At 32.9% G+C, this 24,070-nt stretch overlaps 1 protein-coding gene across 1 annotated transcript; it reads right to left on the bottom strand.

Annotated features, from left to right (window-relative positions):
- Positions 1-14,472: 14,472 nt before the first annotated feature.
- LOC139500963 (large ribosomal subunit protein uL29m-like) lies at positions 14,473-24,069 on the bottom strand. The gene is made up of 5 exons (XM_071289891.1): positions 23,895-24,069; positions 20,595-20,695; positions 17,759-17,819; positions 16,472-16,568; positions 14,473-14,897 (listed from the first exon to the last, which is right to left on the bottom strand). Exons 1-5 carry the CDS (start codon positions 24,029-24,031, stop codon positions 14,496-14,498), a joined length of 798 nt encoding a protein of 265 aa, XP_071145992.1. The 5' UTR covers positions 24,032-24,069; the 3' UTR covers positions 14,473-14,495.
- Between the last annotated feature and the right edge of the window lies 1 nt (position 24,070).

Here is a 24,070-nt window from a genome sequence, read left to right as displayed (position 1 = left end):
CAATGAAGGACAGACTCTCATCTACTGTGTAACAGACTTTTGTCACAATGAAGGACAGATCCTCATCTACTGTGTAACAGACTTTTGTCACAATGAAGGACAGATCCTCATCTACTGTGTAACAGAGTTTTGTCACAATGAATGACAGACCCTCATCTACTGTGTAACAGACTTTTGTCACAATGACGGACAGACCCTCATCTACTGTGAAACAGAATTTTGTCACTATGAAGGACAGATCCTCATCTACTGTGTAACAGAGTTTTGTCACAATGAAGGACAGATCCTCATCAACTGTGTAACAGACTTTTGTCACAATGAAGGACAGACCCTCATCTACTGTGTAACAGACTTTTGTCACAATGAAGGACAGACTCTCATCTACTGTGTAACAGACTTTTGTCACAATGAAGGACAGACTCTCATCTACTGTGTAACAGACTTCTGTCACAATGAAGGACAGACCCTCATCTACTGTGTAACAGACTTCTGTCACAATGAAGGACAGACTCTCATCTACTGTGTAACAGACTTTTGTCACAATGAAGGACAGACTCTCATCTACTGTGTAACAGACTTCTGTCACTATGAAGGACAGACCCTCATCTACTGTGTAACAGACTTCTGTCACAATGAAGGACAGACTCTCATCTACTGTGTAACAGACTTCTGTCACAATGAAGGACAGACCCTCATCTACTGTGTAACAGACTTCTGTCACAATGAAGGACAGACTCTCATCTACTGTGTAACAGACTTTTGTCACAATGAAGGACAGACTCTCATCTACTGTGTAACAGACTTTTGTCACAATGAAGGACAGACTCTCATCTACTGTGTAACAGACTTTTGTCACAATGAAGGACAGACTCTCATCTACTGTGTAACATACTTTTGTCACAATGAAGGACAGACTTGTAACAGACTTTTGTCACATTTGCCTATTGTTTGAATATATATCCGGGGGATTCCCGCCTGTATTAAAACATTTCAACTCAATCAAAGGATTTCTGAAAAGAATTTCAGATGTTTATCTTTTTATTTTTCCCCCTCTTCTCGTCGTTGGTAATTACTAATTACTGTGAATTTAAATTACATTATGTTGAAATAGGATATGCAAAACTTTCAAAATGCCATAAAATGAAGGTTAACAGATACGAACGTCTCGTCATTGAAAGTGAAACAAAGGTAAATAATTTGATTGACTGATTCGATCCACAAAAAAATAATTCTTATATAGGTAAAAACGACGATAAACATACATTTTAAATCTTTAATACAAAATTTAACAGACCTATAAAAATCCAATTGCACGAGTTGCTTAATCTATTTATATCTGTGTTTATGTTTACATCGCTTATATATATGGTCATAGAAGGTCAACTCGATAATTAATTAGATGGCGTCTTGGCTAAATTTCACACGAAACGAAGCTACATCTTATTGAGACCATGTCCTGTAAATTGTTTATTTTATACTTTTGATAGTTTGGGAAAATGTTTTACGTTGCTATAAATAAAATATGAGAATTTGAGTCAAATCGGTGAACATGAATTTGGCAGCTAATGCCCCTTTAACGAAATCAGAGATCTATACATTAATTAGATTGGTATTTCATGCATATTCAAATTATTTTTATTTTTTTCATGTCGAAACCATTCACAGCAGACTATACGGTATAAGTTGTTCCTCATCGTTGAAGGACTTACGGTTTGCCTATAATTACTTACATTAACTTTAATTCAACATTGGTGGATAGCTCAGTCTCATTGGCATTCATACCACATCCCTTTACTTTTATATTAAATGTAATATGTACTTTGTAGTGTTCACATGTAAACACAGACGTTGTTTATATGGCAAGCCAAAGTGGACAAAAAGAGCTATTTTCTAATATTAAAAAATCATTTTCTAATATTAAAAAATCATTTTCTAATATTAAAAAATCATTTTCTAATATTAAAAAATCATTTTCTAATATTACAAAATCATTTTTTAATATTAAAAAATGATTTTCTAATATTAAAAAAGAAAAACACAATTTATTAATATTAAAAAATGATTTTCTAATATTAAAAAATGATTTCTTAATATTAAGAAATGAATTTCTAATATTAAAAAATCATTTATTAATATCAGAAATTCCTTTTTTAATATTAGAAATTCCTTTTTTAATATTAGAAATTTTGTTTTTAATATTAGAAAATCGAAAGTAATTTCTTATATAAGAAATTCATTTTCTAATATTAATAAATGATTTTTTAATATTAGAAATTCATTTTTTAATATTAAGAAATCATTTTTTAATATTAGAAAATCATTTTTTAATATTAAGAAATCATTTTTTAATATTAGAAATTCATTTTTTAATATTAAGAAATCATTTTTTAATATTAGAAATTCATTTTTTAATATTAAGAAATCATTTTCTAATATTAGAAAATCATTTTTTAATATTAAAAATTAAAATCTTCATCATCAAAAAGTTTTGACTTGTTTGTTTTATATTCAATAACCCCTCACTGTTTACAAACAGAATTAAGACAATAATGTCCGAATGAACTGAAACAGATTTTGCTAAATGATACAAATGACAATAAATTTAAATGCCAAATATCATTGACCTAACATTAGCTGTTCATCTTAAACCGATCTAGTGAACTACTAGGGGACATTTTAGTGCCAACCCATTTTAGCGCAGGATTAATTCCTTCATCTGTTTTATTAGCCCATTTTAGCCAAAACTTACCTGGTTGAATAATACTCGCCTCACTATCACCATGAACAGTAATTTTTACTGGTTTAATGTTTAAGCTGTTTATATGTTCATCATGGAAACACAATAAGAGATGTGTCGAATTCGCCGATTATCTGACAGAATACTATGTAACTGAAGATTCTATGTTCCCACTTAATCTTTGGGCAGAAATTCCGTGTAATTCTTAGCAAACAATTAAGGGACAGAAACGTTCCATGCCCATTATAATAAGCAATTTTATAGTTGTCACCCAGCTATTCGCGTTTTCTTGATAATTATCAAATTGCAAACAACAACATATATAAAGATACGAAGTATAATAGACGAATTTGCACCACAATCTAGACAAGATAAAGAGAAAGAACCGTTCCTAATGCAATTATATGTACAGTATTGAACAGGGGTATATCCAGAGCCCATTAAACGTACGTTCTCTAAGTTTTTGGTCGAGGTAGTTTTTGATGAAGTTGAAGTCCAATCGACTTGAAACTTAGTAAACATGTTCCCTGTGATATGATATTTCTAATTTTAATGCCAAATTAAGATTTTATCCCATTTTCACGGTCCACTGAACATAGAAAATGATAGTGCGGATGGGGCATCCGTGTACTGGGGACACATTCGGATTTATATATTTTGTTAGAATGGGTTAAAAATGTTTCTCTTTAAATTGGGCATTGACAATTTTAATTTTCGATCGCTTGAATGGGTTTAAAATCTGGCCCTAAAATGGGTTTTACTTTGGCGCTTAAATGTCCATTTTTTCCGCTAAAATGTCCTCCGCCGAATAGTTCCCCCTAAACTGAACTAATTACAAGATCTTACAAGCTAATACATTTAAAATAAGCAAAAGTTTCAAATTCAGTAGACATGACTGAGGGGGTAGGGCCAAATAATCAAGCTCCATTTTTGAAGGACATTTTATACCTAAAATTGTATGTAATGGATGTATTAAAGTCTTCGAACTATTGGCTGAAAGGAAAGGAAACAGCAAATTCATTTTAGTGGAAAATTATACAGTTACGCTGGTAGGAATCTGATCCCAACTAGTTTTGTAGGCAGATTCAGTTTACCGTGACGGAAGATGACCTTAAATGGCAGGGCTTTGAGAGAGCAGAGAGCAACTTTTTATCCAATTGCTTAACAGAAAGGGGTCGCCCCGATATTTCGGCTCCCATTAGTCCGACACCCCATTGGTCCGACACCCCAATAGTCCAACTTGTGAATGGAGGTTTACAGAACAAGAGAATAATGGCAAAAGTATAAAGAATAGAAAAATGGGCAAAAAAATGAGGTGCTGAAATAGTAAATTTATATTATGGAGGGAGTAATGGACAAAATGTACAAAGAATAGGAAAAATGGATGCAATTATACCCCCTTCCCTCCCGCCCTAATTCAGGCACTCATTTGTAGAATCGTTGACGAGTTATTTGAACTACTCTTTCTTTTGAGTATATAACAGAAACAGATAATATTAAATAGGAAATGTCATCAGCAGGGCAGTCTCTCATCATAAAGAATAATGTTCACGTAATTAGGTTTCGGATACAATCAAATTAAACTGTAAAAAGTGCCATTGCATATTTACCATACAGAAAGACTATTATTTCCATTCATCTATACTATACATACGAACTTTAAGATCGAAAACTTAAAAACAAAAAAAAGAAACAAAAAAGAGAGCTATCGAATTGTTAATTAAGGAATGACTGAAATATTTTTTCTGTCTATGAAGAAATAACATAAAAAATTTGGTGCACACTGAATAACGCGCGTAGCGGGTTATTTAACAGTGTGCACCACATTTTTAATGTTATTTCGAATAGACAGAAAAAATATTACAGTCATTTCTTATAATAATTTAATTCTAAAATCCATTTTAAACCGTGGATAACCATGAAAAAACGTTGATGACGTCACGGTCACATGACTAAATTATGTCTATTGGCTGATAACAAAATAACGTCAGCCAATCAGAAGACGCGTTACATCCAAAATTAGATTATTTAATAATACATGTAATTACATGAGACATTTGTTAGATGTATGTTTCATTATAATACGTTATTCTGATTGGCTAAACTGCAATCTCGCGGTATTCTTTAAACAACTTTATTGACACAATAAAATTTACCACTCATGATGACACGAGGTCCCACAATAAAGTGCATAGTTTAATTAAATACAAACTTGAGAAAAATCATGTTTTCAGGTTCCTAGCTCAAAATTGCTTTCGCGCTTCATACAAAATGCATTTCGCTCAACGCTTTTACACCCCAATGAAGTTACAAAAAGAAGCATTCATTTCTTAAATAAACTCGAACATTGGCGAGTTTAAGTTTATAACATCGATATATAAAGTAAAATTGTTCAATCGATGATAATTTTTCTATGTAAAAAAGACTTTTGTAAGTTTTAAACTTCGATAAAAATGGACAAAATGTGCTGTAAGAATGAACTTGAACATTCTAAGTTCGATATCATTCTGGTGGTACATTTCATTCATTTGCATCGAAGTTTCCACCGTAATAAAGTCATGAAACATTTGCCACTGGACATAATACAAACAAATAACTACCAATCATTTAAAAATAGCCATGTGTATGTTCTATTTAAATAAGCGATATGTCATCATCATATATATGTAATTGCAGATTCATGATACAACAAAATTTGTTTCTGTATTAAAGTATTTTCATTTGTGTTCTTTTATCTCTTAAACACAACTTATGGGTAGGACTCAAGCAAACAGGTCCGACTCCTCTTGACACTGTCACACGAATGTACCTGTATTCATTTTTTCTATTTACTAGCACATTTGCTGTTGTCGTAAACTCGTACTCACACAGGTTCCTTACGGAGAACGCGCCAAACTTTACAAAGTTCTATTTGGTTTACCAGTTTTCCCACTATACATATCTTAAGAGCTGAATGTGTTAACTTTAAATAATTCACTATTGAATTAAGTACAAACACAGTTGCTTAAAGTCAAACCAAACTTATGTTCTTCTCACAATAATTCTGTACACTGAACCAAGCATACAAATCGAGTTAAAAGCATAATTGAAGCCTGAACTTTCTTAATTCTCTACTTTGGGTGAGATACAAATTAAGCTGCGTATCATCATTTTAGTTATTTGACAAAACTTCACAAATGTAATTAAGAATGGAAATGGGGAATGTGTCAAAGAGACAAAAACCCCAAAAAATGCAGAAAACAGCCTAAGACCCACAATGGGTCATCTTAAAAAAAAAACTGCCCCCGGAGGAGGTCTTCAGTTTGCCCCTAAACGTAAATGTGTACTAGTTCAGTGAAAATGGACGTCATGTTTAACTTCAAAACATTTTTATAATTGGACTAAAATTAATATATATATATATATATATTTAATGAAGCCCAGGTGGTCGTGTGGTCTAGCGGGACGGTTACAGTGCAGGCGATTTGGTGTCACGATATATCAGTAGCATGGGTTCGAATCCCGGCGAGGGAAGAACAAAAAATTTGCGAAAGCAAATTTACAGATCTAACATTGTTGGGTTGATGTTTAGACGAGTATATATATATATGAAACTATCAAAGGCCAGAGGCTCCCGACTTGGGGTAGGCCATAAATGCGGTGAAGTTAAACGTGTATATTTAGTAAACATGCCTTTGTTGATCTTGCGTGTTTTTTTTTTTAATTTCAGTTCATCTATGTTATAACGACAACAGACAATAAATGCCGGAGATAAATAAACTATTGTAAAAAAACAAAGAGGAAACATAACCATACAGCTGTTACACGTTTACTAATATTCTGAAATGAAAAGGCTATGTTTTGCACTGACCGCAACTCTAGATACGAAAGGTAAAACGGCACGTTGCAACTCCCAAGGTATTTTCAAAATCATCCAATCCCATAGCTGTATTTGAAATTCCGCGAAATGTAATGTCACGTGCGGACAAATAGTCTCACACTGGTCCAATAGGTTAAATAGTTCAACGCTTGCAATTTGAAAAATAGTCAAAATAATGTGTACTTATTTCATATAGAAAATGATAACTGAGTTATAACAAATCCAACTATTTTTACTATTCACGTTACAAAAAATGTACATATCCACCAACCAACTTGATAAACTGCAAAATCAATCTGTTCTTAGTCATTCGATGGAAGGTCCAGTGAGTTTTTGATTTTTAAATACATGTATATACAATTCAAGTGGAAAGAGACATTTGGTAATTTTGGTCTTCTTCTGACTGGCAGTAAACCCTTGCCAAAGTTGGACGTCCGTTTGGTTGTGCGGGATGTATAATTTTCAACAAATATCAGAGATGTGACGTTGTATCCAACGTCCCTGCAGGTTAAGAACATGGCACCTACTCTTTGAGGGGCCTTCTGTGGCCTCTTGTCTGAGCCTATTGAAAGGCAAAATATTGTCTGTATTCAATATAATTACTTTCATTGTCTAGTGGCAGTCCAAGTTTTGTTGACCTTTTTCATCCCGGATGGTAACTGTTACAGAACCTACCTAGTGTATTTATTGTTAAATTTTTCTCGTCTTGAATATGCATGTAATATTTTGCCACCGGAAATTGAGTACAATTACAATATTGTAAGTACTTTATGAATTCATGTATGTTATTATTATTTTAAGGACTCTCAGGAAGATCAACTTTAAGTAATTGGATTAACCTTTTGAAATAATATTATTTATTTAAAATATTGCTCAATTATTCCGTATCGGACTATTGGTGTGTCGGACTAATGGGGTGTCGGACCAATAAGATGTCGGACAAATGGGGTGTCAGGGTAGTATGGTTTCGGAATAATGGGGCTGCCCCAACAGAAATAAAGTGATAAAACTACTCAGTCACATACAAATATCGGAGATATGAAAAATAATAAACAGCTGCGCCATGAGCACATGATACGCCCGTCGTCTTGTGTGCAATAATCATAAATAGTTTCTGAGATACAGCATGACATGTGGAAACACACCTTTTTAACAAAAAACTTAATAATATCTCTAAAATAAAAATATCCAGGGTTAAATAGATGTGGATGCGAAAAATTTCAAGGCCCATTTTATGCAGAAAATGATATTTTTCGGATGATTTTTTTCCTGTATGCATGTGTACTCACCTAGAATCAGACACTGGCTAAATGTTTGTTTAATTTCAAAATACCCACCAATATTTCGAAAAAGATTTTATTGTTTTCTCGAAATTACCTTCATTTAATTCAGAAATATTTGATGAAAGAGTTTCACACCGAATCTTATATTTGACATCTCAAAAACAGACCCATTACAGCGGCACTTACTAAAATAAGTCTTAATTAAATATTTTTTAACAAATTATGCCCCGTGCATGAAACATAAAATGATAATTGAAATCCTATTCCGTTTGCTAGATGAAGCTTTTATTTCTCTTGAGCATGTTGAGATATTAAAATAAAGGTAAAGAAAAAAGTGCTTTTTTTAGTTATTACCCTTGTATCTTGGATATATAAAATATGTGCAATGCGGGGACATTGAAACTCTGTTATTTTATTGAAAATAAAATTAAATATTTGAACATTGATAGAAATGGGTATTTATCACACTCCATTACAGTAAATACTAGTAGAGTTTTATATCGTCGTCTTTCATGTCACAGGAAACGATATCGGGATATGATTGTTTAGTTGTTTACTAGTAATCTTGCTATGTCATCGCTTTGCTTGGCTCAATTTTAGACCAAACAATTCTGCAGGTCTGTGCATCATCACCATCTGCGCTTGCCGCAGCCGACTGCGCGCTAGCCTACGACGTAAACTTTTACGAAAAAGTAAAAAGCACTTTTCGGCAATTTATCCATCTTGTTTACATAAACAAAACGATCCTAAAAGAAAAACCACGCATCTGATAATCATTTCCTTCGTATTCTTTATTTTATTTATTGTGTCAATAAAGGAGCTATTGTTTGATTTTGATGGGGATGGAGGGGGGATTAACCTTTTCTATTTGTTATCTCTGTCCTGGCTTTTTATTTTTCCTTCTATTCGGTCCTGCCTTTTGTTATTTAATTTATCCTGACTTTTTTTTACATAAATTGTCATCCTTCCTTCTTTTTTTTTTAACTTTAACCCCCCGTCCTGTCTATTTTTTTTTACAAATTTCATCCTGATGTCCTGTCCCGCTAGAGCTTGTTTGTGGGTGTTTACTCTTGTCTATGTCTACAAGGTAGAGCCCGCACATGCACTTGTCTCAGATTCCACCCCTCCCCTATGTACCTTGATATAACACAGTGGTCTATGAAGGTATATAGGAAAACGTTTCTGAGACAAGTGCATGTGCTACAAGGTAGTTTGTTATTTTGTAAAACATGATGAGTCTAGCTTCTTTTTTTCTTGTTGACAGACTTTTCCATCCTAATTTCGTAATCATAATGTTGTCACTTGACCTGTTTCTATGTCTGCTGGTTACAAATCGTGTAGCACGTCTTTGTACTTTTTTCCCAATTTTATCAATGTGGTAATGCTAGTACGGGTTCCATGTCGTGACGTATTCCATTTGCGGTCTTACGAATATTTTATAGGCATGCTCTTTACATGCTTTAACTAATGTGGAAGTTTCGATGGAAAGAACCGAGGTATCGGCTGGCTTTTCCTGTGATGTTGTTACATGTAATATGCTCTAGATAATTTGCAATGGTGTAGCCTATAGGTATTTTGTAGATGTTTCATGTCCCATAGTATGTCCGTGAGTTTGTAGTACCGCTTGATTGGATTTGTTTATGTTATTGTGAGGACGCTGCGTTTTTCAGGGTGGAACTCCATTTTCCAAACATTTTTCCATTTCGGCAGTTTGTCTAGGACTTCTTGTAGTTCGTGGCAGTCGTTGTCCGAGGTCGTCTGAGGAAGTGGTTAAGTAGACAACAGCATCATCCGCAAACAGTCTCGCTGTTTATTGTGGACCTTCAGCGTATATGTAAAAACAAAGAAACTGGGGTCCTAGGACTGATCCTTGGATACTTTAGATTCTAGTTTCATTCTGTCTAATGTTTCGCATTCCAATAAAAATGAACACACGGTTGTATCATGTTGTTCAAATAATGAAATATCCACCAGTATCATCTATATTGTTTCAATGCCCATGGAGACAACACCAAAGAAATAAACTTTGGAAATGCGTACTAAATTCCATGAAAGATAAATATTTAATGACGTCATAAAACGCTATTACTTTTCATTCAGACGCTTTGAAAAATGATTTTCTAATATTAAAAAATGATTTTCTAATATTAAAAAATGATTTTTCTAATATTAAAAAATGATTTTCTAATATTAAATAATGATTTTCTAATATTATTTTCTAATATTAGAAAATGATTTTCTAATATTAGAAAATGATTTTCTAATATTAGAAAAACATTTTAAAGGGATACTGATTTAAGGAGCCTATGGAAGATGAAATCAAATGTTTGAAAGACCAGTTTATCAGCCAATATTGTGAAGGAATACCAGTTTAGGAGCCTTTGGGGATTAACCATCATTAGGCAATAAGATATGTACTTAATATGAAGATTGCTGTTTAAGCTTTATGAAATAATTAATTTGATGTTATGGCTACAAATCTTTTATAGCAAACATTACATAAGTATAAAGAACGGATTTCCAAATATTAGGGATTTTCCTGCTTTCTCAGATTTACTTACGACAGAAACATCATTATGATCATTGTAACCATATATCTTTTTATCTAACCATTGTGAATTTAGTGTTGAAATAAGAAGATGCTTTGTATAAGTTAGACAGCAATCCAACAGCACAAAGAACAGAAGGACATCTAGAGGTCAACATAATGGTCTTCAACATTGGACCATTAGACAATTGTTTCTTTCATATGCGAAACTCTAAATCATTTTGAGTGTGGAAAGTAAGGTCACAAAATTGGGAAACATTCAAGTTGTGTTATACCTAAGACAATGATGCTAATTCTTTCCTAATCACAGGTTATTCTGTACTTTTTAAATGAGGCCTTGTAACGATCAATACCATTACAGTAAGAACACTTCCTCCTTCACAGTTTACAGGAAGACAAATGGCAGTCAACAAATTAAATTCAAAAACAAATTTAATTTAGAAACAAGGTTTTCCAGTCCTATTTTACACAAATAAACTATTTTCGAACTGCACTTAATGAAACCATTAAAATTTGTTTACCTCCGCTTTTAAAATCTTTTCCATCAGTGATTGGCTGAGTAATTACAAACAGTAAGTTACTGGTATTACATAAATATTCATTCTTATCAGTAAAATTAGGTGTACAACTGCAGCAATAACACATAAATACAGCACTGTCAAATCTATGTTGCAGAGTCCATAATCTGATGGGCTAATTTAGGTTTTTAATATTAGAAAATGATTTCTTAATATAAGAAAATGATTTCTTAATATTAGAAAATGATTTCTTAATATTAAAAAATAGCTCTTTTTGTCCACTTTGGCTTGCCATATGTTTAACAATATTGTGAAGTTCCAATTCTATGTTTTTCCATTTTGCAGTCTGAGTCACACAGAGGATTACATATTTATATATTTGACGTTTGCTTACAAGGTCACAAGGGCAATACAAGGTCAATGTTTAGTTGTATGGATTTCTCGTTGTATACAATAGCCGGTATCGTAACTGTTATAGTGGTAAATTGCAAAAAGTTATTATTTTTCCCCGATTCTCAAAGACTGATCAACATGATCAAATAGTTCACCTCGTCCCTAAAGTTTAATAATCAATGAAAGGATGCACGTCATCAGTATTCTAATATTACAAAGTTCGCCCCTAAAATAGGACAATAAACAATTGCAAAAGATGAGGATTTCAACTGTTCCTTTTTAAGTGAAATTCATTTTGTTACTATAATCAGCCGAAATGAATACCCCTTTGGTATTGAAGAAATGAGTTTGGGCATATAATACAAATGCAATTGCATGTGAAAAATAGCCATTTGAATCATTATTGATTCAAAAATGCAGGTCAGAGTGACCCAATTATATTTGGTGCTTCTGTACTACCCTAGTTGAAAAAACTCCCACAAAGTAACATAATAGTAGGAAAATGGGTAACTAAAATTCGTAAGGGTTCAGTGGAACCCAGTGTCTCGCTTATTTTTGCTGTTCATCGCAGCCTTAACAAAAACGACGATAAAATAAAAATAAAAATATTCCTCTTATTACTATTTTTTCATTGAAAGATGCTTCTGTCCAAGTTTGGTTATAATCCAGGATAGATTATGAATCTAATAAATGTTTTAAAAACTTTAACTGCAGTCTGTATGGAAGGTTAACTGAAAGAAAAACTTAGTCCATTTATAAGTAAAATACGGAAAAACAGAAATAAAATTTTAACTAAATTTCCTTCTAAATACTAGCTTTTGATCATAAACAAGCTCCATTTATAAGTGAAAAAACCAGAAAAAACGGATTTTTTTTACAATATTTCATGACTTCTTGATACTATCTTATGATCATAAACAAGCTTCTGTCCAAGTTTGTTACAAATCCAGGATAGTTTAAGAAAGTTATTAAAACTTTTAAAAACTTTATCCACAAAGTAAATGTCATATTTCCTGGCAGAAAAACTTAGTCCTATTTATAAGTAAAATACGGAAAAACAGGATTAAAAAAAACAACTTCTGGATACTATCTTATGATCATAAACAAGCTTCTGTCCTAGTTTGGTACAATTCCATGATAGTGTAAGAAAGTTATTAAAATTTCAAAAACTTTAACCACAAACTGAATATTTGTGGACGCCGCCCCCGCCGCCGGAATGTAGGATCGCTATGTCTCGCTTTTTCGACAAAGTCGAAGGCTCGACAAAAAGGTAGTTCAGAACGGCTTTTTAATTGATAGCTGCTTTACATGCAGAAGATAACATGCCGATGAATTTTGATTATACCAAATTAGTACAAACCATTATGAACTCTGGTGGATAGTTGTTTCATTGGCAATCATACCACATCTTCTTAATTTTTATAATGCTTTGTAAAGGAAAGATAGTACAAAAGAAATAGGAACGAAACAGATATTGCATAACGGTCAACCAACTTGTGATGACGTCCATTAAATATATGAAGGGATGATTTCAACTTCACCCTTTGGAAAATTTTGTTTAATACTTTCCTTGTGAGCAGCAACGCATGTATTGGTAGATTCCTCCGTTATTGGAGCACCCTTGAAAGCTGCGAAAGTACAGTGGAATCTGTGTACACTTCCGTTCGGGATTAACGAAGATGTGTCACTAAAGTATTTACAACAATATTTACAAGGACAATCCCCACACAAACACAAAGAGAGTTCAAGTGTAACCAGGGAGCATGATTGTGTAACCAGGGATCATGATTCTACATACAAAATCATCTTTGTCTCCATCGATTGAAAAGAAAGGAAATGCATATATGACGTCTTGTCACAAAAGGACGAATGAACAAAAGTACAGACAAACTCCCCATTCAATATGTACCCATTGCTTTAGATTTAGCATTGCTGCAAGAGATACAGAATATAACTTGGTTCCTGACACCTGGCACAAAAAATAGAAAGGTAAGTAGGTAAAATATTTAATATGGACATTATTATGTTTGTAGGGAAATATTTTCGGACTTTGTGTAGGAGCTATTTAACAAATAAACAAAACAAAAATGGGGAATGTGTCCAGTGTCGAAGGGAGACAGATGATGCCCCTGCTTGCATATCATATAGTTATAATGGGATATAACTGAGGAACAGTAAAAGTTACATTACCCAAATTAGTACTTGATCTGAGTTTTGTGGTAAGTTTCATAACATTTGAGTGTGGCCAACTTAAAATCGGCAACTGAAAATTCAGTAATTTTTCCATTTGTAAAGAGGCATAACTCTAGACAAATAAAAGTGACACCGCCATAATTTAAGCTTGATCTGTACTTTGTGGTAATAAGCATTGTGTATAAGTATCATAGCATTCAGTTAAGGCTACCTAGACCATCTCTGTGATGTATGATCATACATACATGTACAGATGGGTTAGAGTAGAACTATTTTCTATGTCAGAGCATAAAAATGTCCTTTTTTACATAGGTAACCCAAAAATGTCTATAAAGCGTATTTGGGTAGCCATGCAAATTAAGGGGGTATAAATCCAATTTTTTTTTAAATATAGGATTATCTATTAAATGAACTTTATCAAATACTTAATAGAAAAATAAAATAAAAAAATGGGGTCACCTATTATTCAAGCTCACATGTATGATTTTCTTTCGAAATAAGCATGCATTTTTGTTGAGGGTACTTTTTTTCTGTTGAACCAATAGGAGTAAAAGAGGTAATATGGAAATAAAAAGGAACTAAATAACAGAAATCACTTATATATTACACTGATGAGTTGAAAAGGATATTTCAATTTTAATGCAAGAAAATGGCACCTAAGGGAGATAATTTGGAGCTTTTTCAATGATATAAACATTTTAAAAGTTAACTTGGGCCAAAACAAAATGATTTCTTGGGATTGATTTTTGTACCTTATCATAAAGTAACGGCTAATAGTGTAAAAATTAAATTTGCAATGAAAAAAATTGTTTAAATTTTTGCCTAGATGGAAAACACAATTATTCTATGTGATTTTATAATTAATATATATATAATGATTTATGACTTTTGAAACAGAAACACCACCTTCATGAAGGTGTTCAACATATATCAAAATTCAGTAACTTTTTTTAATTTTAATTGTTTAATCAAATACATTGTAACTAGAAAACTTTTTGGCCTCTTCTTGCTTTTTCTCCCAACCTAATTCTAACTCTTCTTGTGTAAGGTGTGGGAATTTCTTCTTCAGCCTCTCCTGATATTTTCGCTTCGTCTTTTTCAATTGTTGTTCTTCTCCTAATTGTTTCTCATTGTATAATTTCAAATATTTCATCATCCACTTCTCAAATTTTGGATGAAGTAATTGGTACTCAGGATTTTCAGACTTTGGAACCAAATGCTCTTTTTCTGTTCGGTCTTCTATCATTCCTAGAAAGTTCATGACCTTTCTAACCTTTGGATCCCCTGTTTCACCCGTCTCCAACATATTAATTGCCCGCTCTCTTTCTTGAATAACTTCCACTATGTTCCTCATGGATTCATCAACCTGGAAATGGTTTTTTTAAACTTAAAAATTATGTTCTGATACAAAAATAAGAAGATGTGGTATGAATACACAAGAGACAACTATCAAAAAGATTTCAAATAAAGTTGATTTAAGCAATTAAAAGTCACAGTACAGCTGTCAACAATGACAAAAACCAATACCATAAAGTCTGCTAATAGAGGCCCCAACATGCAAAAAGATTAAAACAAATTAAAAACCAAAAATAAAATGCTTCACTGAGGGCAGCCTGATACGACCACAGATGTTGAACCCTGAAAAGTTGGGCCAAATTTGGACACAGCTTGATACTGTCTGAATTTGGATTGTGATCAAGTTTTTGACATAATATAGGTTTCTGACACAAAATAAATGTGGTCAAAGATCCTACAAATCTATTGTGCAATACTGTGCATTTGAAGAATTCGTCTTGAAACTCTTCAAAAATTTGAAATTTGAAAATATTTGAAAAAAAAATTAATTTATCCCTTAAAGAACTTGTTAACAAAAAAATCATCCATACCTTATTGAAACCCCACTTAATGCAATTACCCCAATACTCAATCCCAGCCTCCCCTTTGTAGTATGGGACCTTGTAGAATAATTTCAGAGAGATCCATACACTTAAACACAAGTTATTGTCTGGAAACTAGAAAAATGTTTCTTTTTGGCCCTTTTTGGCCCCTAATTCCTACATGTTTTGGGCAATTAACATCAAACTCAATCCCACACTTTCCTTTGTTATATGGAACCTTTTGGCACAATGTCAGAGAGATCCATACATTTACACACAAGTTATTGTCTGAAAACTAGAAAAGTGCTTGTTTTTGGCCCTTAAATCCTTAACTGTTAGCCCAATAAACCTTTAAATTAATCCCAATCTTCTACTTGTGGTATTAAACATTGTGGTACAATTTCAGAGCAATTGAAATACTAATACAAAAGTTATTCGTCTTGAAACTAGATAAATGCTTTTGGGCCCCTAATTCTTAAACGGTTGGGACCATCATCCCCAATCTTCCTTTTGTGGTATTGAACTTTCTTCAAAAGTTTAATCGAAATCCATTTACTTAAACTTCAGTTATTGTCGGAAAACCAATGTGTTTTCCGACGACGAGGCAGACGACAACATCATACATTATATGATCCCAAATTTTTTTTTGTGGTTCAATGTATAAAAAGCATTTTATGGCCATCCATCTTTTTTTAATTTGAGCCCAATGATAAATCTTAAGTAAACAAATGCATATCTGGTGTACCAGGTTGCAAGCCAGCTGACAAATGTCTTGTATATTCCAAAAACTGCAGTCACACTAGGCCACGATTGAACATAGATCTGTGAAAAAATGCAAATTTTGACAATCGTAGTGCAATTTTTTAGATCGCAGTAAGGTTGTATCATGGTTGTGGTGAGGTCTTCAAGATTGTGATGAGCGTGGCAAATTTTGAACATGTTCAAAACAATGGTGGTTAGGTTGTTGATGTTGTTGAAGTGTAAATGTAGTTAGAGAGCATTAAGTTTGTGGTAAAATCACAAAGGTCATGATTGTAGGTGAGCATAAAAATGAAATAAATACCTTCCACTTTCTTTCAGGATTAGGAACTGTGAGCACCTCATCATCATATATCTGTTCCATAGTAAACAACATATTTCTCTCTTTTAGTAAGACATACCTGAAATAGAAGAATTATATTGTACCCAGTAAATCAATTCATGTAATTATAAATCTGTGGATTCATTATTATTGGAAAAATTGTTTGATGTTGCCTACCTAGTTTAGTAAACAGCAGCCTACTGGAAACCTACCTAGTTTAGTAAACAGCAGCCTACTGGAAACCTACCTAGTTTAGTAAACAGCAGCCTACTGGAAACCTACCTAGTTTAGTAAACAGCAGCCTACTGGAAACCTACCTAGTTTAGTAAACAACAGCCTACTGGAAACCTACCTAGTTTAGTAAACAGCAGCCTACTGGAAACCTACCTAGTTTAGTAAACAGCAGCCTACTGGAAACCTACCTAGTTTAGTAAACAACAGCCTACTGGAAACATATCTAGTTTAGTAAACAGCAGCCTACTGGAAACCTACCTAGTTTAGTAAACAACAGCCTACTTGAAACCTACCTAGTTTAGTAAACAACAGCCTACTGGAAACCTACCTAGTTTAGTAAACAACAGCCTACTGGAAACATATCTAGTTTAGTAAACAGCAGCCTACTGGAAACCTACCTAGTTTAGTAAACAACAGCCTACTTGAAACCTACCTAGTTTAGTAAACAGCAGCCTACTGGAAACCTACCTAGTTTAGTAAACAACAGCCTACTTGAAACCTACCTAGTTTAGTAAACAACAGCCTACTGGAAACCTACCTAGTTTAGTAAACAACAGCCTACTGGAAACCTACCTAGTTTAGTAAACAGAGGCCTACTTGAAACCTACCTAGTTTAGTAAACAACAGCCTACTGGAAACCTACCTAGTTTAGTAAACAACAGCCTACTTGAAACCTACCTAGTTTAGTAAACAGAGGCCTACTGGAAAATTATTGATGACACAAATCATCTCAAATTTTTTCCTGCTCTTACATTGTTTTTATGTCTAAATCTTTGTTGTACGTCAGAGAAAAAAGTTTTACCTAGCTTTCCAACCCAAGAAGGCATGAGAACCCAATTTCAACACATTTATTTTACGGGTGGCCCTCTCACAATGTTGTACAAATACTTATGATTCATTGGATATCAAATATCCTGTAGATATCTAAGAAAATAAAGATAATCCTCAATCCACAAAATTGGTACCCATTCAAAAATAAATGAATAAACAGTAAGGAAGTAGATGTATGAATATGTATGATTGAATTTTACACACCATAATTTATGTAAATCTTCATTGCTCTTAATCCTTAATTCATCAACATTCCATGGTCGACCTGTAAAAGAAAGTGATTAACATAGAACTTAATCTGTGTAATAAAATTAATTTTAATTTCTATGGTACCCGGTATAAAAATTGGAAGATATGGTATAATACACCTTATCGCTATTTAGTCCATTCCGGGAAAAACAGTCATTTATACAACTTCCTGTTTGAGGTCACTGGCTGAAAAATGGAGGTCATCAGTAGTGAGCTGAGGAAGAAAAAACTTTAGAAAGTGATCATCCAGAAACTTTGATATTGTATGATCCACTTTTTTCGAAATTAAAATTGAAATAAAAAAATATTTTGTTTGAAGTATTTACGTTAGTTTAAACAGGTCTCATTAAAAAGTACCATGCATGGTGAATTGTTTAAACAGGGTCCCAGATAGCTTCAACTGGATGAAAAAGTTGTGTAATTTTAGAACTTATCCGGAATGGAATAAATAGCGATTGCTAATCCGACCGTGCAAGGGCTGTATAGCCAGTCAAGGTCGATAAAAACTTCCATTGTTTCAAATTGCTAATGAGACAACTCTTATCCAGGGACTACATGTTTTGGTTATAACTTAAAAACTGTTTTACTGTCCTTTATTAGTTTGAGTTGAAACATTTTGAATAGTCAGATGATAAAATTTTGAAATCTTGTTTTTTTTTAAAGAGATGTTCATTGATTCAGTTGTTTAACTTCATCAATATTTCTATTTGGTTATAACTTCAAATTTCTACAACTGTCAAAACAATGTTATGGAACTTAAAACTATTTTACTGCCCTTTTATCATATGTTTATATGTTTAATTGATTTGATTGATTTTTTTATGTTTTAAAGCCACTTTTAAGCACTGCTTTTGGTCTATTTCGTGGCAGCCAGTTTTTATTGGTGGAGGTTTGAGGTGAAACAGTCATTATTATTATAAATTCCAGACAAGGTTGTTCTATAAAAAGAGAAATTAGACTTAGGGCAGGGACTCATCTATAAATGGGTGTCATCAATGATTTTGCATAATGGAAATGTAAGTGAAATTTTAATTTGCCTCTATAGATGGTTGCCCTATTTTTTAAAGCATTCCCTTAGTACCATGTATGTTTAAATAGAACATCCCTTCTTTTTTTAAGAAACAATTGGTTAAATAGTTTTCATTTTCTCTGTCCAGAATGGCAAATATTTCATGCATATTTCCAAGATCTAAAAACAATTGATTTAATTGGCAAGTTCTGCAAAGGGAGTCAATTAGGATGAAAACTGGCAAATTAAGACACCAAAGAGAAAAAGAGAACACTTTAGAACATTATAAAATATTTTGCTGATTTTTGTTTATTTACAGGAGAGAGGCAGAGGATAGCAAAGTGATACTTATCAGTTGAAGACAAACTGACAACACCATTGCAAAAAAAAACCCCAGATGCTCCGCAGGGTGCATCTTAATAGGACCGCAGAGGTTGAACTCTGAACGGTTGGGGCAAGTATGGACACAACATTCAAGCTGGATACAGCCCTGAATTTGGATTGTGATTAAATAGTTGACACAGCATAAGTTTCTGACACAGAATGAATGTGGTCTAATGAACTTAATATTTTTTTTGCTTTTGAGCAATAAACTATGCCGTTGAATATTAATCCTCTCAAAAAAAAAATATTTGAAGAAATTTTCTTTTTAATTTCTGAAATCTGAAATAAGAAAAATTAATATTAAGTTCTAAAAAAATAAATGGGGAATGTGTCCAAAGGGACACAGATGATGCCCCCGCTAGCATTTAACATTATAAAGGGACATAACTCAAGAACTGTAAAAGTGAAGCTGCCAAAAATTAACTTAGTCTGAGTTTAGAGGTAATAAGCATTATATACACATTTCATTAAATTTAGTTGAGACAAACTTAAGTTAAGAGAACAGAAACAAAAAATTCTTCAATTTTTCCACTTGTAAAGGGGCATAACACTAGAATGGTAATCAAGGTGATTGTAATCACTGAATGGTAAAGATTGCTTTAATTTTATCAGTTGGTAGTAAAAGTGAATATTGCATTGTATATTATATATATATATAGCATTGATTTAAGGCGATTCAACAACCATTCTGAACAAAGAAAGATAACTCCAATTTATTGTCTTGAAACTACAAAAATGCTTGTTTTTGGTCATTAGTTCCTAGACTATTTTCCCCATAACCCTTAAAATATATCCCAACCTTCTACTGATGGTATTTAACATTGTGGTACAATTTCAGAACAATTGAAATACTTATGGACAACTTATTGTCTTCACACTAGATAATGCTTGTTTTGGCCCCCTTTGGGCCCCTTATTCCTAAACCTTAGGGACCATAACCCCCAAAATCAATACCAAACTTCCTTTTGTGGTAATGAACATTGTATAAAAATTTTATTGATTTCTATTTACTTATACTAAAGGTATTATCCCCAAACCATCCGTCTTCGGACGACGCTAACGACGACGACCCATACGACGCTGACAATGACGACGTGATACCAATATACGACCGGTCATATAATAAAAAATATATATTTCTGTGTCATTTGGTCTCTTGTGGAGAGATGTCTCATTGGTAATCAAACCATGTCTTCTTTTTTGTAAAAGGAATACAAAAAGACAAACAACAGGCTACAAATCAAAACATACAATGACAAAGAAATCTCAATACTGACATTTTTGTTTTGCCCATACTTTTATTTCCATAATCTCACTAATATTTCTACTCTATGATCGGTTTTCATTTCACTGGGAAAACATAGTAATTCTTGCAACATATGTGATAAACAAAGTAACCTGTTTTAATTTCTTTCTCTTTCCAGTTAGCCCTGTCATCGAAAAATTCCATTAAATCATAATCCTTGCTTGATGTATGAAAACTGGAACATGCTATACACCTAAAATAATATAACATGTACAAATTGTGTTATTCAATATAAAAGAAAAATTAGATCATTCAAAGGTACTACAGATAATAGCCCTATTCCTGATATGGTTTGGTTAGACTTAGTGTAAACAATACATGTATTTTTATTCAGAAACATAAATAAATATGTACATAAATACAATACATGGATTGGAAAGTCATTTATACAAATTCCTCTCCCTTTAGTTCAGTGGCGGATCCAGGGGGAGGGTTCCGGCAATAGATTCCCCCCTTTTTTTCTGACGATCAATGCATTTGAATTGAGAACCCCCTTTATCCTGAGTTAGGAACATCTCCAACCCCTTCCCACCCCTCTGTTATAAATGGCTGGAGCTGCTTCTGTGATTGATATCACAATCAACTGAACTGAAATAAAGGATATTTGCTCCTATTGTTTTTAAATGTTTGCCAGATGGGTCAATATCCCTAACATGCCTAATGTACCTCCAATTGAGGACCACAAAAGTTATGTGTAAACAAAAAATATCTGTGTAGTAATATTTGACATGTTTCTATTTTAAACAAATAACTGAGCTTAATCCTCTTTGTCTTGATTTGGACAGTAGAGTACCATAGAATAAATAGCTTCGCCGAGTAAAGCTGGATACGACCGCAGATGTCAAACCCTGAACAGTTGGGGCAAACATGGACACAAAATTCACAATTGATACAGGTCTGAATTTGGATTGTAATTAAATATTTGACACAGAACTTTGAATTCTGCCTAAGGAAAATCTATAATATTGTGCATATTGCCACAGATATCCAGAATCGTCTGAAATAATCCATGTAGTGCCATTGCAAAAAAATCACTGCTAACCACTACTTTTCTTTTCATAATTTTTTACAGTTTATAAAGCCAAATTTGAAAAATCCTGTAAAATCCTTGTTCTTTTTCACAAATGTCTACCAGAGACTTAATTCCTGCCAAATTTTCAATAGCTTATAATTATATCTAAAAAACCAGCACACTGACCTTTAATTTTTTTCAGCTTTTCTATATACTTTTAATTCATTAATCATGTTTATAAAAGTCTTTTAAAAGCTTGTTATTTTAAAATAGAGTAGCAAACATCCTTAACTATACATAATCTTCAATGTTATATATCATGTATATATCATTTGTAGTAAAAAGGCTATCAACTCAAAATTATTTTTTATTATGGAATTAGCAAAATTTCTTGTGCTTGAAATTTTTAATAAATTCTATGTTTATTCTGTACTTTAACCGCCACAACACTTTCTATTTTACAAGGAAGATAGCCCATTTTCAATAGAATGTACTGTGTGGGGCACAACACTATCTATACAAAATAAATTTTATGGAAAGTGTTATGCACTGCTCAAAACATTAAAGAGGGTACCGTACCCTCTTTAATGTTTTGAGCAGTGCATAACCGTACCTTCATGACTTATAATGGTAAAACAAAATTGCCAAATGACCTTAACAGTAATTTTTGGTGCATGATGATAAAATTTACACTTTCTTTAAGGTTCATCATAACCTTTTGGCTAAAATGGCTGTATTTACACCACCAATTTTACTCTGAGTACAGAAAAACCTGTGCACCTGCTAAAGTTTTAAGGCATGGCTGGACCCAGATAATTAAATTTTAAATGCATTTTATTGTTCAGAAAGTTTTCTGAATTTTGCCATTCATATTTTTTTATTCCTGCAGAAGGTGCAAAAATAAACTAAGTTGGGAAAACGTTTGAGAAGCTCCCCTCGAATAATCGATGTTGTGAGTAGTATTGATTTAAATGGACAATAGACACCTGTAAACAATAGGCGATTTATACTGTGTAACTGAGTGGACCGTATCAAATGAAACTTGTGTGTTAGTTTATCATGTTTATTTTGCTATCTTCTGCAGACTGGGAAAAAATGCACATCAAAATCCAGGTAAGTCATTAATTTTCTGAAACATAGACTTCATATAACGTTTATATAACTAGGTCCAGCCATGCCTTAAAACTTTCCAAGATGCATCAGTTTGTCTGTTCTCATAGTAAATTTTTGGGCGATATTAAAATCGATGGATTTTTATGAATCAATTTGTTTTTTTTCTCCAAAAATGACGGTAACGATAACTATTTCAGTGAGACCTCTGATGAATCATGATAAAGATATTTTGACAAATAACAGTAAAATTCTAACCAATTTGACGCTAACGGTAGCCGAAAATGACTGTTTGACGACTTACGGTAAAGGGCATTATACTTTTTCACTAAACAATGTTATATTTTTCTTCAATGACAAATGTAAAGGTCATTTTGAAGTGACGTCATATATCAAATTACGTCACTGTTAGACATCCGGGTCTGTTCGCGCCCATTCATATTCGCAGCCACTCATGTTCGCCCCCTTTCACTTTCGCACCCTACATGTGCGCACCCAAAGTCTGTTCGCTACCTACATATTCGCGCCCAATCTTAATTTGTTTTGTGTTTATTAACTTTGTAATCAAGTTTTGGCAAGTGTATTCTTATAAGTATATCTGTTGTCATTGTCTTAAAATAAAGTGAGACAGCATTTTTTTTTGTATTGAATAAATCTTAATCAGGTTTTGGATAGTGTATTGTTAAAAAAATTAAAAAAATCCTTTCTAAATAAAGTGGGATTCTATCATGTTTTGGTTATAAAAGTGTATAGCTATATTTTATTGTTTAATTGTTTCAGATCAAAGGGACCAAGCTGTTAAAAACAATTATCTTTTGTGTTTTTCTTTTAAAATCTTCAATGTTTTACCCATACCAAGCTATGTATATACATTTAGTATTTACACCAAAGCAATTTAAAACAACAATCATGATTTTCCAATTATTCAACTTGAATTTAAATTAAAATTAGGCGCGAACGGAACTTGGGTGCGAACGTGGAAGGTGCAAACGTGTAAGGTGTGAAAGTGTATTGGGCGCGAATGGACCTGATAGTGATACATTGTACCTGAAATCACAGACGTCAAGCTGTCTTACTTGCTGGCACACAAAATGCAACCTTGAAAATTGGCAGAACAACTAAGAACGGATTGACATGGCGATTTGTTGCCAAAGGAGGCTTTTCCAAGAAGATTGCTGAAGATCTGTACACATAACACAACTGAACTGCAGTTTGGATGTCAACTGAAATGATTTATTATTTATAAAAGTGTTTTAGAAATTATTCATACTTGTCACATATAGTCGGCCTCTTGTGTTGAACATTAAAAGCTGAGGTAGGATGAAGACTAACACCGGGTAATGATGTCTTAATTAATTGCCTAGTTGCATTACTAAGTGTTCTGAAGTTTATAAATGTCAATGACATTTTTCATTTCTTTTTTCGTCAATGTCAAACAAACGCTTA

The sequence above is a fragment of the Mytilus edulis genome, chromosome 13 (assembly GCF_963676685.1).
Source record: "Mytilus edulis chromosome 13, xbMytEdul2.2, whole genome shotgun sequence".
Lineage (NCBI taxonomy): Eukaryota > Metazoa > Mollusca > Bivalvia > Mytilida > Mytilidae > Mytilus > Mytilus edulis.
Note: the sequence above shows the minus strand (reverse complement) of the source record. Positions and strands in the feature narration are given on the sequence as shown.

Bases quoted from the DNA above. Each gene is read 5' to 3' on its own strand.
- LOC139500963 (XM_071289891.1), bottom strand. From the start codon at position 24,031: ATGTCATTGACATTTATAAACTTCAGAACACTTAGTAATGCAACTAGG. The intron at 20,696-23,894 runs GTATGAATAATT...ATATTATTTTAG, and splicing joins AGGCCGACTATATGTGACAA to GTGTATAGCATGTTCCAGTT. The intron at 14,898-16,471 runs GTATTTATTTCA...AACCATTTCCAG, and splicing joins ATCCTGAAAGAAAGTGGAAG to GTTGATGAATCCATGAGGAA.